Source organism: Nothoprocta perdicaria, unplaced genomic scaffold (genome assembly GCF_003342845.1).
Source record: "Nothoprocta perdicaria isolate Ctin4 unplaced genomic scaffold, notPer1 scaffold_6, whole genome shotgun sequence".
Lineage (NCBI taxonomy): Eukaryota > Metazoa > Chordata > Aves > Tinamiformes > Tinamidae > Nothoprocta > Nothoprocta perdicaria.
This window is the reverse complement of record NW_020455865.1, coordinates 2,391,954-2,406,266: the sequence shown is the minus strand read 5'-3', so window position 1 is coordinate 2,406,266 and position 14,313 is coordinate 2,391,954. Positions and strand designations below refer to the sequence as shown.

The 14,313-nt window shown below is 58.6% G+C and overlaps 1 protein-coding gene across 1 annotated transcript in view; it reads left to right on the top strand.

Annotated features, from left to right (window-relative positions):
* NOTCH1 (notch 1) overlaps positions 1 to 14,313 on the top strand; it is a 37,251-nt gene that overhangs the window by 776 nt on the left and 22,162 nt on the right. The window contains exons 2-4 of the mRNA XM_026049283.1: positions 686 to 767; positions 12,696 to 12,958; positions 13,444 to 13,782. Of these exons, the coding sequence (XP_025905068.1) occupies positions 686 to 767; positions 12,696 to 12,958; positions 13,444 to 13,782 (684 nt within the window). The remainder of the gene's footprint in view (positions 1 to 685; positions 768 to 12,695; positions 12,959 to 13,443; positions 13,783 to 14,313) is intronic.

Below are 14,313 nucleotides of genomic sequence, written 5' to 3'. Positions count from 1 at the left end.
CCGTTCGGGAAAACGGTGGGGCCGGAGCAGCCCCCCCGCCCCGCAGGCACCAGGAGAGACCCCCGGGGGGACCCCGACCCTTTGGGAAAGCGGTTGGGTCTTGGCTGCTGGAGCTGGAAGCGCTGGGGYCTGCGGTGGCCCCGGCGCACAGCGGTGTCACCCGAGCATCACCGCGACCCGCCGGCGGGGAAGGAGAAGGGGGCAGCGAGCCCTGCTAGAAATCGGAAGCGATTCTGTTACTTTGAGCGAGTTGCTGTGGAAACTGAGCAGAATTTGGCTCCGAGGGCCAGACAGCGAAACCTTTCACTCGCTGCGAGTTGTGAGGAGCGACTCATTTCAGTAGCGAGTCAATGATAACTCACGAGTCAAGGATAACTCACGAGCCCTGGGGCGGGTGGTGTCTCCCCRGTGGCATTTGTCACTCGAGGGCCTGACCCAGTGGTTTCCACCATCCATCCTGCCCTCGGGCTCTGGGCAGGGTGCTAAGGAGGCAGGGACTCGTCTGCCACCCAGCACCCAGGTTATTTTTAGGCAATCGGCTCCTCGCTGGGCCATGGGTCTGCTGGGCTCCTCCGTCTAGAGAGCAGCCGTGGGGCCCACCACGGGGACCCCCAGCCTCGGTGGTGGCCCCGCGGGTCCCCGGGGCCGTCCCGCTGCGGGGCTAACGCTGTGCTCCTCTCCGCAGGTCTGCGCTGCACGCAGCTTGCCGAGTCCTGCCTCAACGGCGGCAAGTGCGAAACCTTCCCCAACGGGACCGAGGTGTGCCAGTAAGTATGGAAGAGCCGGCGGATTTCCATCTCCCGAGCCCCAAGTATTGCTGTGCGTGTTGACTTTGCTTTGAAGCCTCTGGATTTAATGGGGCGAGATGCGTGCTCTTTCCTTGAGCGGCAAGAAGAACCTGCTAGTGTAGGAGTCGCCGCGAGTTGGGCAGGATCGGGCTTTGTTCCTCGCTGGGTGGAAAAAACATGGGCAAAGGGCCATGTTTGGCTGGCGTTAGCTCTGCGGGCTGCCCTGCATCATGGAGCAGGAGCATCACGGAGCAGGAGCGAGGTAGCAACTCACAGGGCAAGCGGGAGGGTGGGCTGAATCCCACTTTTGGGGTTCGCTTGTGGGTGCTTCGCAGCCGGCAATTAGCAGCACGGCTTTGGGGACATCTCCAGGCACGTCTGAGGGGTCCGTTCTGGTAAAGGTTGGAGCTGGTGCCAAGCGGGGCATCCAGCGCCGGGACCTGGCACCCGTGCAGGCGCCTTCTGCGAGCGGACTGGGGGGGAAACGGATGTAAAATGTGAAATGTTGGGACTCTTTGAAGGACCAACCGACCCACCGCAGCGATGGCCGATTCACTCCAGGCTCCCAGGGAACAATAACCCAGAGAAATGAATACGACTCCAGCTCCCTTTTTAAAACTATTCCATAAAAGAAATCTGAATGGGCAAGGCTCTGTTTTCCGGCCAGATTTCCCCTCYGCCTGCAAAACGTGCCCTAAGCCGAGAGCAGGCAGGGAGATGTTCCCACCCACCCCAGATTTCCCAATAGGAAGTTCTTCTCTGTGCAGAAACCTGAAGGCATTTCCAATCCCAACCTGTTGAATGGCCGTTTTCCTTGACAATGTGTGTTGCTTTTTGCAAATCTGCCCGGGCGCCGTTACTCGCCCGGGCACCTCCCACCCCCCCGTCCTCCAAGCTGAGCCCCCCAACCCTTTGGTGAAAATAAATCAGCAAATCAATCAGGCACATGAGCAATTTAATGGACAAAGGCTGGGTCCCTTTGTGAGCTCCTAATGAATGCACGCCACTTTTTTTTTTTGCACAGAAGCCCTTACCAACGCTTGACGCTCTAAATCTTGTTTTCTTTCATTCAGAGAGCGACAGCTGGGATTCGGTCGAAATTCGGCAGCTATTGTTAGGGGAGGCAGATTAATGCTGTGTGACTAATCATGTATGGCTTCCCAGAATGCCCAACCCTCCATCCCCCTCCCCAACCTTGCACCCCTCCTTCTCCTTGTGGTCATTCTTTCCTTTTCTTCCTTAAGTCTCTGCAACTCCTGATTTACATTTCATGTGCAGATGGTGATGGAATCTAATTAGACCTGATGTGTGAGAGCTCTGTGCAGAGGCAACACTCCTCAAGTAGGCTTGTGGGTTGCTTTTTTTTTAAAAAAAAAAAAAAAAAGTTAACTTTAAAGAACTTCATTGGTAGCTGTAAATAAGTGACTCCTGCAGCTGCAGGCAGCGCGATGGCTTTGCAAGTAGGTGTGAGTCATTTGCAGGAAGCTAAGGTGCGTGTTCACATTCTGCTGAAGCAGCCGTCCCATACGGCGCGTGTGTAACGAGCAACCGAGGCAGATACGAGAGGTACTGACGGGCTAGCTGAGATGCAGCTCCTCGAGGTATCTGATAGCAGCGAGCAAAATCCTGTGCCTTTTTTTCCTTTTTTTTTTCACTTGTTTGAATATCTCTGTACGAGGAGTTTTGCTTCCAAGCGTCTTAAACAAAGCAGAGCCAAGAACACAGATACCAGACACAGAAAAGCTGGCACTGCCCTTTGGCGCCTGCGTGAAATGCACCATTTTGGCTGCGGGCCACATCTCCCTTCGGCCTGGCACTTAACAAAGTTTGGCCATAAAGCTCCATTGTGCTTCCCCACAAATCCAATTAGAAAGCGGAGTGAAATAAATAGTGTAGGAAGGAGAAGCTGCTCCGGTGGACGAGTGTCCTGGCGTTCGTGCAGGGGAGAGCTGGTCGGGTTACTCAGAGCTCGCGCTGATAACTCAGTTTGGGAGTTATCGGCCCTGTTGTGGAAAGGAAACCACCAGGGTGAAGCGAGGAGCTTTCTCTGYCTTTATTATTTTACAGTGATAGTTTGCAGCCCGGCGGGCCCCTTATCTTGCTTGTCCCCTTGCCAGGCAGGCCGGGGCACATTGAGCTTTAATTGAATGGGGGACCGGGCGTTTGATCGACTGGAGGGCTTGCGCATGGAGGYGACTAATTAAACAGCCTTTGGAGCAGCTTTCCGTCGTGGCAGGAATAGTGGGATTGCTGGGCACCCYTGGGGACACTGTGGGGCATCTCTGTCCCACGCATGGCACTTGTGTCAGAGCCCTAAAAAGTCCCCTGGCCGGGTGGCTTGGGCAGCAGATGGTGGCTGGTGGCCGCGGCGCTTGGGTTTCCCAGGTTGGGGAGCTGTGGTTTTCCCAAAAAGGCTTCTTTTTAACCGAGACTTTTTTTTTTTTCCCAGACAGAATGAGTTTTTTTTTCCAAAAGCTCCTTTGGGCTGGTAGCGATAGCTCCTCCTTAGACTTTGGGACAACTGTGATTTTTTTGCCTGGCATCGCTGCAAATGAGTAGGGCTGATTTTAGATTGCGGCGCCACGTGACTTGTATTCCCAGGACCTCCCTTGTTCCACTAGTTGGAAGCAGATGGYATGAAGGAGGGCTGAGCTGGGAGCCCCGCTCCACCAGCGCCTCGCTGGTAAAGCCAGGAAGGCTCCGCCTGTGGCGTCCTCGTCTCGCCCAGAGAAGCAAAATGGGCTGCAAAGGAAAGGAATAAGTTAAATTAATCACTGGGCGCACTCTGAAAAGGGGGAAAAGTCAGTTTGCTCAAGTACTTCCTCTGTTTATGAATCGGGAGTCGCGCCGCGGTGGCAGGGATGGAGCCGCGAGCTGCTGCTCCCTGCCAGCTGCCGTGGGCAAAGGGTGGCCCGGGACACGGAAGGAGGGACCAGAGCCACAGGCAATGACCATTTCAGCTTAAAGCTCTTTCTGGAGACAACCAGGAAGCCGGAGGAGCGATCTGAATTTTGCAGCTCGCTCTGCCCCCCAAGTTATTCAACTGCTCAGTCATTGTTATCTCACGGCAAAGGGCGGAAGTTTCCTTTTGGTCTCATTTTTTTTTTTTCTTTCTCATGTGCTTTAACCCAACGTTATTTCCATGAAATAATAACAAAGAAAAAATGCAGTCTCGGTGCTGGAGAGGAAGAGGGTGGAGTGTTGAACAATCGAGCGGAGGAAGCTCTTAAAGAACCCGCCGAGGGGTGATTCAGCCATGTTGAGAGCTCTTGGTGGTTATTTCATGTCTGATCTCATTCTCGGGAAGAACAAGGTGGAAATGGGCAAGAGGGGGGAGACTGGAAATACAAAAGTGTCACTTTGTTGCAGGATCCAGTGGAGGAGAAACTCTGCTGAGAACTTGGGTTGGTGGGGCCACTGGGACAGCCGTGGGATTTTTAGCTTGTTTCTGGAAGAATCCAAGGTGTCTTCATGGTTACCCGTTGCCTTAAGTGGTTCTGCTTACCTCTGCTAACTCCCTTTTGGGTTGCGTTGGTTGGTCTGAGGTTTTTGGTCTTCCCCCACGTTGCTTGGATGGCTGTGATGGAGCTCTCCCAGACAGCTCGGTTGGGCTGGAGGTCACCACTGGTTCTGCTCAAGAGAAGATACCTTAGGAGGACCCTCGGGGGTATTYGTGGCACTGAGATGAGCAGAAAAGGGAGGAGCTGGCTCTGTAGCTCCCGGGGGTGCAGAGCATGAGCTATTTGTGCAGGTTGTCCTCACCCAAGTTGCTGCAGAACTTCTGCAGAGCAGAGCACTGGCTTTGGCACCTGCAATTCCCTTTTATTTCACTCCGCTCCCTTCCCTCTCACACCACCCTGGTTGCACAGGGCTGTTTTTCCACCCGGGCAAGATCCCCGGGTAGGTCCGTTCGTGCCGGCTCATGCTGCACATGCTGCTGTTCCCATTTACAGCATGTTGCACGAGGGAAACACGGATAAGTCATCCCAGGACCAAGCCGCCCGCCAATTAAGGGGCTGGATAACATCATCAGCAGGCAGTTAGCAAGTTTTAAAATAACATTGCTTGCAAATTAACTCGCTCTTTCCGAGCCCGCAGGTGCGGTGACCCTCGTTCTGCTCGTGTTGGAGGTGTCCCCGTGGGTAACAGCCCGCGTTCCTGGGTGGAATGTGCAATTTACGGGGCAGAAGTGTGTTTAACTAGGGAGTAGCCGCAGGGTGCAGGGAGCCCGGGCCGGCGCGCTCTGGATCCGGACGGAGTGTTCTCCCCGGCTAACGAACCCCCAGGTCCAGGGGATCGCTTTGGATCGGGCGTTGGAACTTCCAGAGTGTGCTCCATCCCATGGGCGTCGCTCCCATAGGGATGCATGGCAGCGCAGGAGGAAGATATTTAGGCATTTCCCTCTCCCATCTCCACACCGGGGTCCAAAAACTAGCCAAATATCCCCAAAACAGACCCTCGGGATCATCGCCCCGGGCTGCATTTCCCTGGTGCAGTGATCGCTGCCGGTTTTGGCATCCCCCCGGCACGTCCTCGCCTTCCCCCAGAGCCACCTGCAGTTAATATTGGAAAAGCCGGTTAAACGGTTAATGTTTAGGCCTTGGTTATTTAGGTTCTTGCACGTTTCCAGCAAAGGGAGCTGAGCTGCATTTTAATGGGAAACTTTCACGCTTGGTCAAGTTGCAAAAATTTATTTGTGCGTAAATCATTTTCCTCTAACAAGTTTTCACCCTAATTCCCTTCCGAAAAAAAACCTGTATTGAATGGTATTTATAGGGAAATGGATTTATTAAGTTTTAATGATGCTATAACGTTGCCCTTATTTAATAGATGGGGCAGGCTGCAGGCAGAGCCATGCAGCCGTGGGCTGGGAGCAGAGCTCTCCAAAGAGGAGAGCCTTGCCAGGCTCCGGGGGAAGATCCGTGTGGACTTGGGCCCTTCTTGCAAGGCTGGGCTTTGTTGGGCCTCGCAGGGCTGTGTAGGWTCCATCCCGGGCTTAACAGGTTGCATGGGCTGGGCTTGCAGAGCTGAGCTTTGCTGCTGATGGTGAGGATTCCTCCTCCTTGTCCTGGCTTTTTTATGGCACTATTGGGTGGCCAGGTGCCTCACCAGCCACTGCTTGGAGGTGCTTGGAGGTTTGGGCACCCCTTGGGGTGGTGGGAGCTGTTTTGGACCAGGGGCTAATCCTCCACATTCCATATGGATGCACCCACCAGGGACTCTTCCTGCGAGGATTCAAAGGCTCTTTTTGGCATTGGTGCCCCTGCTTTGCCTCCTCTTGCCCCGGGCACCCTTGTTCGTGGCTCTGCAGGAYGTGTCTCCTGCAGGGCACCGACTCCGCAACACCACGAGGGCTGAGTGTTCCTGAATGTGCCGTGATTTACTTCCAGATACCTGGAAATCTATCCGGAATATATCACCACTGAGCAGAGCTGCGCGCATTCATTGAGAGCAGAGGGAAGAGCAAGCCCGTGGCCACGGTGCTGAGCACCCTGGTGCAGAAAGCCAAGCAAAGACCCTCCCAAAGCCACTGCGAGGAACCCACCCCCTTAAAACCTCCTCTTGGCACCTGCGGGGGCGCGTGGCCATCGGCAGCGGGTAGGGCACCGTGTGCCGAGCCCATCCGCATCCACGGCCAGCAAGGAGCCCGCGTCCCGGGAGCGGCCGGGGGGGCAGCCCCGGGCCCTATTAAAATGTTGGACACCGTCCCCCAAGTCAAAAGGCGCGGRGCGACAGCCGGCGCGTTCACAGGGCCGCCGGCTCGCTGGGAAAGGTGGGTTTCCAAGGAGCGCCGCGGAAGAATGCGCCCGGAGCCGCGGCGCCCTTTGTGCGCCGGCCGCGTGTTGACACAGGGATTTCTGCCGGCACAAGGTGCCCAAGGCGGCGGCTTCCCCGCGCCGTTGCCTTGCTCCAGCCCGGCGCCCACGGAGGGATCGGCCTCTGCTCCGTGCGCTGAAGGCGGCAATTGCTCCTCGTTGGTTTTGGGGGGATTTTTGTTGTTTCGGAGGAAAAGCAACTCCAAGGGAGCTGGAGCTACCCTGTCTGCTCGTCCCCTGCCGGGCTGTCCCCTCCTGTCCGCCCGCTGGCTCCACCAAGATGTCCCCAGTGCAAATGGCTCTGCTTTGCGGTGGGATTTGGGCTGCGCTCCGTAACCCCGCTCTCCTCCTCGCTCCAAATTCCACAGCTAAATAKAGGGGGTTTCGACTCTCCGTAGCAGTTCAGAGCTTCATCTCGGGTTCATTTTCAGCAGGAGGAGAGCGGGACGTGGAGGTCGTGCGTGTTCCCGGTGGRATTCTCCTTGTAGGGCAGCTCAGTGTTGAGCCAAAATGGGGTTTTGGGGGGAAAAGAGGAGTTTTGGCTTCCCATGGCGAGATGGTGACAGCRGCACGTGCCAGGGCCCCGGCGCTCCGGGAGGTTGTTCCAAATGGAGCATTGCCTTCTGCAAGGGTTTAGTGGCTGTTTTCCAGGGATGTCACCATCCGGAGGGGGCTCTGGACCCGCTGCTGTCCGAGCCGTCCTCAAAAACGAGTCTTTGGCTTCCAAGCGGCCAGGAACAGCGTCGGCGGGGGAGCCGATCCCGTCCTGCCAACAATAGCGCCGTGCGGATTTGCGCCGGCGCAGGATATGGAAAACAAAAAAATTCAACWGGGGGGGGAAAAGAAAACTTCATCATTCCCATTGTGGAGGGTGGGAATGAGGCAAGTTTTGTCTTGGTCTCTTCCTTAGGCATCTTTCATGTTTATTGTGAATGAAGCCCCATTGAAAAGCGACTCCTTCCCAGGTAGTGGGTTGCTGSTGCTGGTGAATAGCCGGGCCACTTTGCTTAGTAATGGGATTATATTGTTTTTCATGACAATGGGAACTTTGACTCCACCGCTGTCCGCACTAATGTCTACTTAAGAAACAAAGCCATTTTTTTYCCCTTTCTTTCCCCGAGAAGAACAGTGGCTCTAGCACGTTTTTCCCTCACCCCTGACCATGATCCTGCTTTGGGAATTCCTTTAGTTTCTTCCCAGATGAAAGTCTGGGTCTTAAAAATCTCAATTAGATGGCTTGGGCTAGGTCAAAAACGACCTGGAACAAAAAAAGAAGAAAAAGCAAAACACATCAAAGACCTGGGATTGCAGTTTGCTTTTTTCTTCTTCTTTTTTTTTTTTTTTTTTTTTTTTAATTAAACGAGGCTGGAATCTGCTCTTGCTTTATTAACCTGATGTCACTCGAAGGAACCTGCTGCTTTGCCAGCCAAGCTCCCTCTCCGGAATTGTTTCCTTCTTCCCAGGCTCGTGTCCCAGAGCGYTTAATGAAGTAACACCTGGGTGGGACTTTTGGAAGTGCCATTGGGTGCGGGGCTCCACCTTGTCCTGCGTGGTGGTATGATGGAGGAGTGGGAATGGAGCGGGAATGGAGGCAGCAGGATGCAAATCCTGCCTCCCCGGGACACCATGTGCAACAGAAGAGCGTTGGCAAGTGGATCCCTGTCTGTGCCAGGGAGAAAAGCCACTGGCACAACTGGAAAAGTGACTCCTGTGGTGGGGTGTCTAATGGAAGGAGAAAACCTGAGCACTTTGGGCTGGGTTTGCATGAGCTGGTGCAAATAAGCTCAGCTTCTTTTGCAAAGGAAGGCRCAAATAAGGCGCAAAGGGAGCTTCTCTGCTTGGACATCTCGCCTTTCCTCCAATCTCACAGGGAAGAAACCCAAGCAGCGCAGCTCCCGCTTGGCCCCTCGGGGACCGTTTTGCACCGTCCCGCAGGAGCCAGCGGCCTCGCCACACACTGGCTCGCACGGGCCTTTCCGGCACTTTTCCGGCTCCTTTTGCCCGTTTGGAGCCCAGAACGGGCTCCGCTCCGTGCGGGGGGGCCCTTTGCCGGCGGCGTCAGCGCGCGCGGCCGCCCGGCGCGGGCGGGTCTGGCCCCGCTCCGCGGCAGATGGCCGCTCCGCTCCGCAGGGAAAACAGCCCAAACTCCCGAATTAGCGTGGGGTGAAAGGTCGGCGGAACATCTGCCCCAGGATGCTTTCAGTGGCCGCATTGCTGCGGAGGGCGAGCGCCGGAGCGGAGAAACCTGTTGCCGGCGGCTCCGGGGGAAACGGCGCCGGGCAGTGCGGATGGGCCCCCCGGGCACCTCTGCGGCTCCTCCCGGCTCCGGAGCGCTCCAGAGCCCTGCTGAAATCCCGCGGGGTCGTACGCGTGAATCACTCGCGAGGGATGCGCGGCAGGCAGAGCAAAGCGGAGCGGCGGAGCCGTGCGGCGAGTTGGTCGGGGCTCGGCGGTCGGAGCCCCGATGCTCCCCAGGGATGCGCTGCCTGGCCCTGCATCCCGCTGCATGGCCCTCGCCAAGGGTGCCAGAGCGCAGGGAGTGGGAGTGGGAGCAGAGGGAGTGGATGGATCTGGAGCAGAGGGAGTAGGGGCAGAGGGAGCAGAGGGAGTGGATGGATCCGGAGCACCCCGCGCTCCCTGAGCACTCATTTGGGGCAGAGCCCGGGCAGGGCCGGGCACCCGCCGCATCCCGCGGCCATGGGAATGGAGCCGCCGGCCTCCTCCTGACCTGTCCCAACAAAACGGCGCCGGGGCGAGCAGGAGCCGCGGTGCAAATCCGGGCTCGGCCGCGGACACTGCTGCCACATGGAGCCTCCAAAACCCAGAGATGGGCCCAGCCCCGCCGGGGTAACGAGCGAGCAGCAGCTCGGGGCGGTGAGCGCCCCGCCAGCTTGTAGCTGCTCCTGGTGGATTCGGGAGCCGGACGCCGCTGTGAGCAGGGATTTCAGGAAGGATCCTTTGGACCTGGGCGATGCCAGGAGCTCAGCTCCCTTCGCTGTGTGGAGGCTGGTTTCTCAGGGCCACGGTGGCCTTTCTGGCACGTCTTCATCCTAAAGCACCTGCCCTGCCTATATGTATGTATGTATGCACACACTAATAGTATATGTCTATAATTAAAGTGCAGCTTTAATGTCTTTTATGTTAATTCCCATAAGCTGCCCTGCGTTTAGTCTGCAAAGCCCTTGCTTGGGAAATGGCAAAGGAAAAACCACAGCTTGCTCTGGCATCGGAGCCATGGGCCATGCAGGAGACCTTGCGCCAGGAGGACGAGGATGAGCCCTCCAAGGCCGCTCGGTTGTGAGCAACACCCCTGGCCGGGTGTTCGTGCACAGGCAGCGCTCCGGGTGTGCCCTGGCAGAGCRGGCAGACCTGTCCTGAGGTTTGCAGCGTTCCCAACGCGCCGCCGTCCCGGCATTGCTGACTCTGGGCTTTCTGAACCCAGCAGAGCCGAGGAATAAATCCCCTCCCGGGCTGCTCGTGGTGTCTACCTGGTTTTTGATCTCCTGCTTTGCATGCGAGCGCTGGCTCCGGGTTCTCCTCCTCAGCCGGGAGTCTCCAAAGCGCTTGTGGTTGTTGGGCTTTTAAATGCAGCTCAGGCGGCTCCGCTCGCCGCGGGACTCCAGCAGCTCTGCCGGGGATGAAGCGGCCGCTTGGCACTGTCGGAATTCCTCCTGTGCCTTAGGCTCCCGGGAGCGCCCTTGCCGGCCCCTGCCAGCCGTGCTGGTGGTGCTGTGGGGTGAAGGGCATGATCTGGGGGTTCGGCTTGGAGGTGCGGGGGGGTCCTGCAGGCAAATGCGTCTTTGGGGAAAGCGAGAAGTTGCTGGTGTGGTTTGCACTGTTGTTAAACAGTTGGGCCCCGTTTGTGATACAGCAGGGCAAGAAGGGCTTCTGCTTCAAAAGCAAAGCAAAGAAAATGCCGTTATTCAGAAGTGTGGTCCTCTAACCATAGCAGATTTGCTCGGGCTCTGTGCAGGAGCAAGCCCTGCWCTGCTCGCAATGGGTGTAGGGGTGGCTGGTTCTGGTTGTGCTGTGTTTTTGTTTTGTTTTCCCTCCCCAAAAGTTGCTTTGCTGCCGCTTTCCAGTTCACACGTGGAAACTGCCCCCTCGGTGCGGGAGGAGCATCGGGCCCGTGAGCGCAGCCGGGTCGCGCGGCCCCGGCGGAGTCACCGCCTTTACCAGCCAGCTTCTAAAGCGAGTGAATAGAAACCCCTCAAAAAAMCAAAAATCAGCGCGTTCCCGTGAAACGTGGGGGCGTTTCTCCAAGCRTGGGCACCCCAAGCGAGCCCCTAACGATAAGCCGCTAACGAGCCTGCGCGCTCGCAGCACGTCGYGAGCGCTCGGACGGCGCCGGCGCCTTCCCGCGCTTTTCCCTTCCGCCTCTCTCCCTCCGCGCCAGGGATTGTTTTAAGAAAAAAAGCGTGTGTGTGTGCGCGAGGAGGAGGAGGAGGAGGACGGGGTTAACAGATGACTGCACACGGTGGCTCTGGGTGCCCGCGCGCGGCGGCGGTGACGGTGACGGTGGCGGCGGGCGCGCAGCAGCTGCCGTGCCCTCATTAGCATGCACACCTGCTCCCCGCCGCCCTTTGTGCGCCCAGCAGATGCCCTGATTTATTATTATCCGCATTTTCTTTCCCATTGGGCCCGGATAATGCCGGCTCATTAACTCAAAATGTCGCCGGAGCCCGACAAATTCTCACACAAGCGCCAACAATGAAAGCAGAATTGGGTTAAAAAAAAAAAAATAAAACGGACGGGGAGAGGGGGAGAGAGACGAGGACGTCGCTGCCGCCTGTTGCTTGCGGGGTGGCACTTTGGGGCTGATTGCTGGGTTTTTGGGGCTGGAGGTGCCAGCAGAGCCGCTGCTCCTTGCTTGCCCCGTGGGTGACGGGCAGTTGTGGGGCCTCCTGGCCCATGTCCCCGCGTCCCCAAGAGCATCTCTGCTTGTGCCCTGTGCCAGCAAAGTGCTGCAGCCGGGGGAGGCGTTTTGTGCATGGCCCAGGGCAGCTGGACGCTTTGGAGAGTGGCTGGATGCGAGAATTGGGGTTGGGGAAGAGGATGGCGAGGGCTGCACCGTGTGGCAAGGGCTGCACCGTTGTGCACCACGTCCATTGCATGCGGTGGCCTCGGCGTCCCGGTGTGGGACACGGTGCCATCCCGGTGTGGAATACAGTGCCGTCTCGGTGTGGGGACATGGTGCCATCGTCCTGGCACAGCCCCTGCTTGCAGTGCAGCCCAGCCCTGTAAATCTCTCTTGTGAAGCCAGGTAAGGTGAGCAGAGCTGTTGGGCAGCGCCCCTGGCTGAAAGCGCCCAGCAGAAGTCACTGAGCAGGGAGGTCTGTGCCGGGGAGGTGCCCATGGACCCCCCTCTGCAGCCTCTCTTGACATGCAGGTGCCCTCGGACTGGGCTCGTCCCGCCGCTCCGGTCCCGGGATGCAGCCAGGTCCGGAGCGGGGCAGCGCGGTGCCACGTCGGGCTGGAGCCGCCCGGCACCGGCGCTCCCAGCACCTGGCCCGGCGCTTCCCGAGACCGTTGGCTCATCCCTGATGGCTTCTGGTGACAGATGGCCAAGCCGCTGGCCGTTTCTCGGGGCCCCGCGGGGGATGAAGCGCCAGGGAGGGACGCGACGCGACGGTGCAGGCGTCGGGGCCGCGTGCGCTGCCCACGGGGGTCCAGAGCATTTGGCTCCGTGGAGGTGCCATGGGGGACCCTCGGGGCACCGTTCCCGGCCCCGGCAGCACAGGGTGAATCGTGTCCCCTCAGCTTCCTCCTCAGCAAGAGGAGGGGGGACAAAAAGCAGTTTGTGGTGAACAGCAGGATGGAGGCTGCGGTTTTGCAAGTCTGAGCAGGCTCCTTGATGGGGGAAGCCTTTGCGAGAGGCTCCTCTTTAATCTTCCTCTCCTCTCCGCCCCGAGCCGTCGTCGGGACAGAGACTTTCGGGGGCCAGAGCAGCCGTGCAGGGCCGGGCRGGCTGCAAGGGGTGGCACCCACTGCCCCGGGKGTCCCTGTCCCTGTCCCCCTGCGGGTTCGGGGACCGGGGAGGGGGTCCCCTCTTGCAGAGGCCCCCCTGACGGCGTCCCYGTGTCTCACGCAGGTGCAGCGGGGCCTACGTGGGCGAGCGGTGCCAGCTGCCCAACCCGTGCGCCAGCTCGCCGTGCCGCAACGCGGGCACGTGCACGGCCGTGGTGCGCGGCGGCACCGTGGACTACGCGTGCGCCTGCCGCGTGGGCTTCTCCGACGAGCTCTGCCTGACGCCCCGCGAGAACGCCTGCCTCAGCAGCCCCTGCCGCAACGGCGGCACCTGCGACCTGCTCACGCTCAGCGAGTACAAGTGCCGCTGCCCGCCCGGCTGGTCAGGTGAGGGGCGGCCCCGGGACACGCACGAAGGGAGCTTTTGGGCTGGGGGGATTAATGGAACGCCCTATAATGCGCTTGGCCCCAGAGTGGTTTGGAAAAMCTGGAAATCTCCTGGTTTGGGGGTTCCCTAGTGCAGGGGTGTCCCTCCTTGCATGCCCGAGCTGCAGTTGGCATCCTCATCCTGCTGATGGGACAGGAGGAAAGGGCCTCAAGTGGTGCCAGGGGAGGTTTGGGTTASATATTAGGAAGCATTTCTGCATGGAATGAGCAATCAAGCTTTGGAGCGGGTTGCCCAAGGAAGTGATGCCCAAGGAAGTGATGGAATCACTGTCCCTGGCAGCGTTCAAGAAACGGGTAGATGAGGCACTAGGGACACGATTCAGCAGGATGGTGTGGAGGGGCTCGAGTTGGACTCGACGAGCTCAAAGGTCTCTCCCAACCACAATGACTCTATGTTCCTTGCTCCGATCCCCCTCGCCCCGCAGGTAAAACGTGCCAGCAGGCCGACCCRTGCGCCTCCAACCCCTGCGCCAACGGCGGGCAGTGCGTCCCCTTCGAGGCCCACTACGTGTGCCGCTGCACGGCCGGCTTCCACGGCGCCAACTGCAAGCAGGACGTCAACGAGTGCAGCCTCTCACCCGCCGTCTGCAAGAATGGCGGCACCTGCACCAACGAGGTGGGCACCTACCAGTGCTCCTGCAAGCCGGCCTACACGGGGCAGAACTGCGAGCACCTCTACGTGCCCTGCAACCCGTCGCCCTGCCAGAACGGGGGCACCTGCCGCCAGACCGGCGACACCACCTACGACTGCACGTGCCTGCCAGGTAGGGGCTGCCTCTGCAGCCACGGGCTCCCCATGGCCTTTCGGTTGCAGCCACAGGGAGCTGGGCAGAGCCTGGAGTCCCTTTTGCAGCTCCCTTGCCCTGCATGGTCTTCAGCAAGTTGCTGTGGCCGGGAGTTTTATAATATGCATTTCAAAGAGCATTTCAAGAAAGGTAAATGCCTGCTCCAAACCTGCTCCCTCTGCATGCACCGGGGCAAAACGCTGCCCACTTGGCCACAGCTGTGCCGAGCGGGGCGCTCAGGGCACCGGGATGGTGCGAAACACAGCAGGGCTTTGGGCCAGCTGTTTTGTTCGCGCTGACATTTTTGTTAGGAAGTGGGTTTCCCTCTCRCTCTCTGTGGACTGTCCTGGTGCGGACAGTTCAGCAAATCTGCAGGACTTTCCCGTGCCAAGCGGTGCCAAATCTTCGCTCGCGTTGCTGCCGTGGGGAGGGACAGAAACGCGGAGCGGCCGGAGCCGCAGCCCGAGCGCTCGGGAAGATGCTGGGCGGCCATCCCTTAAGAAGAGAGGT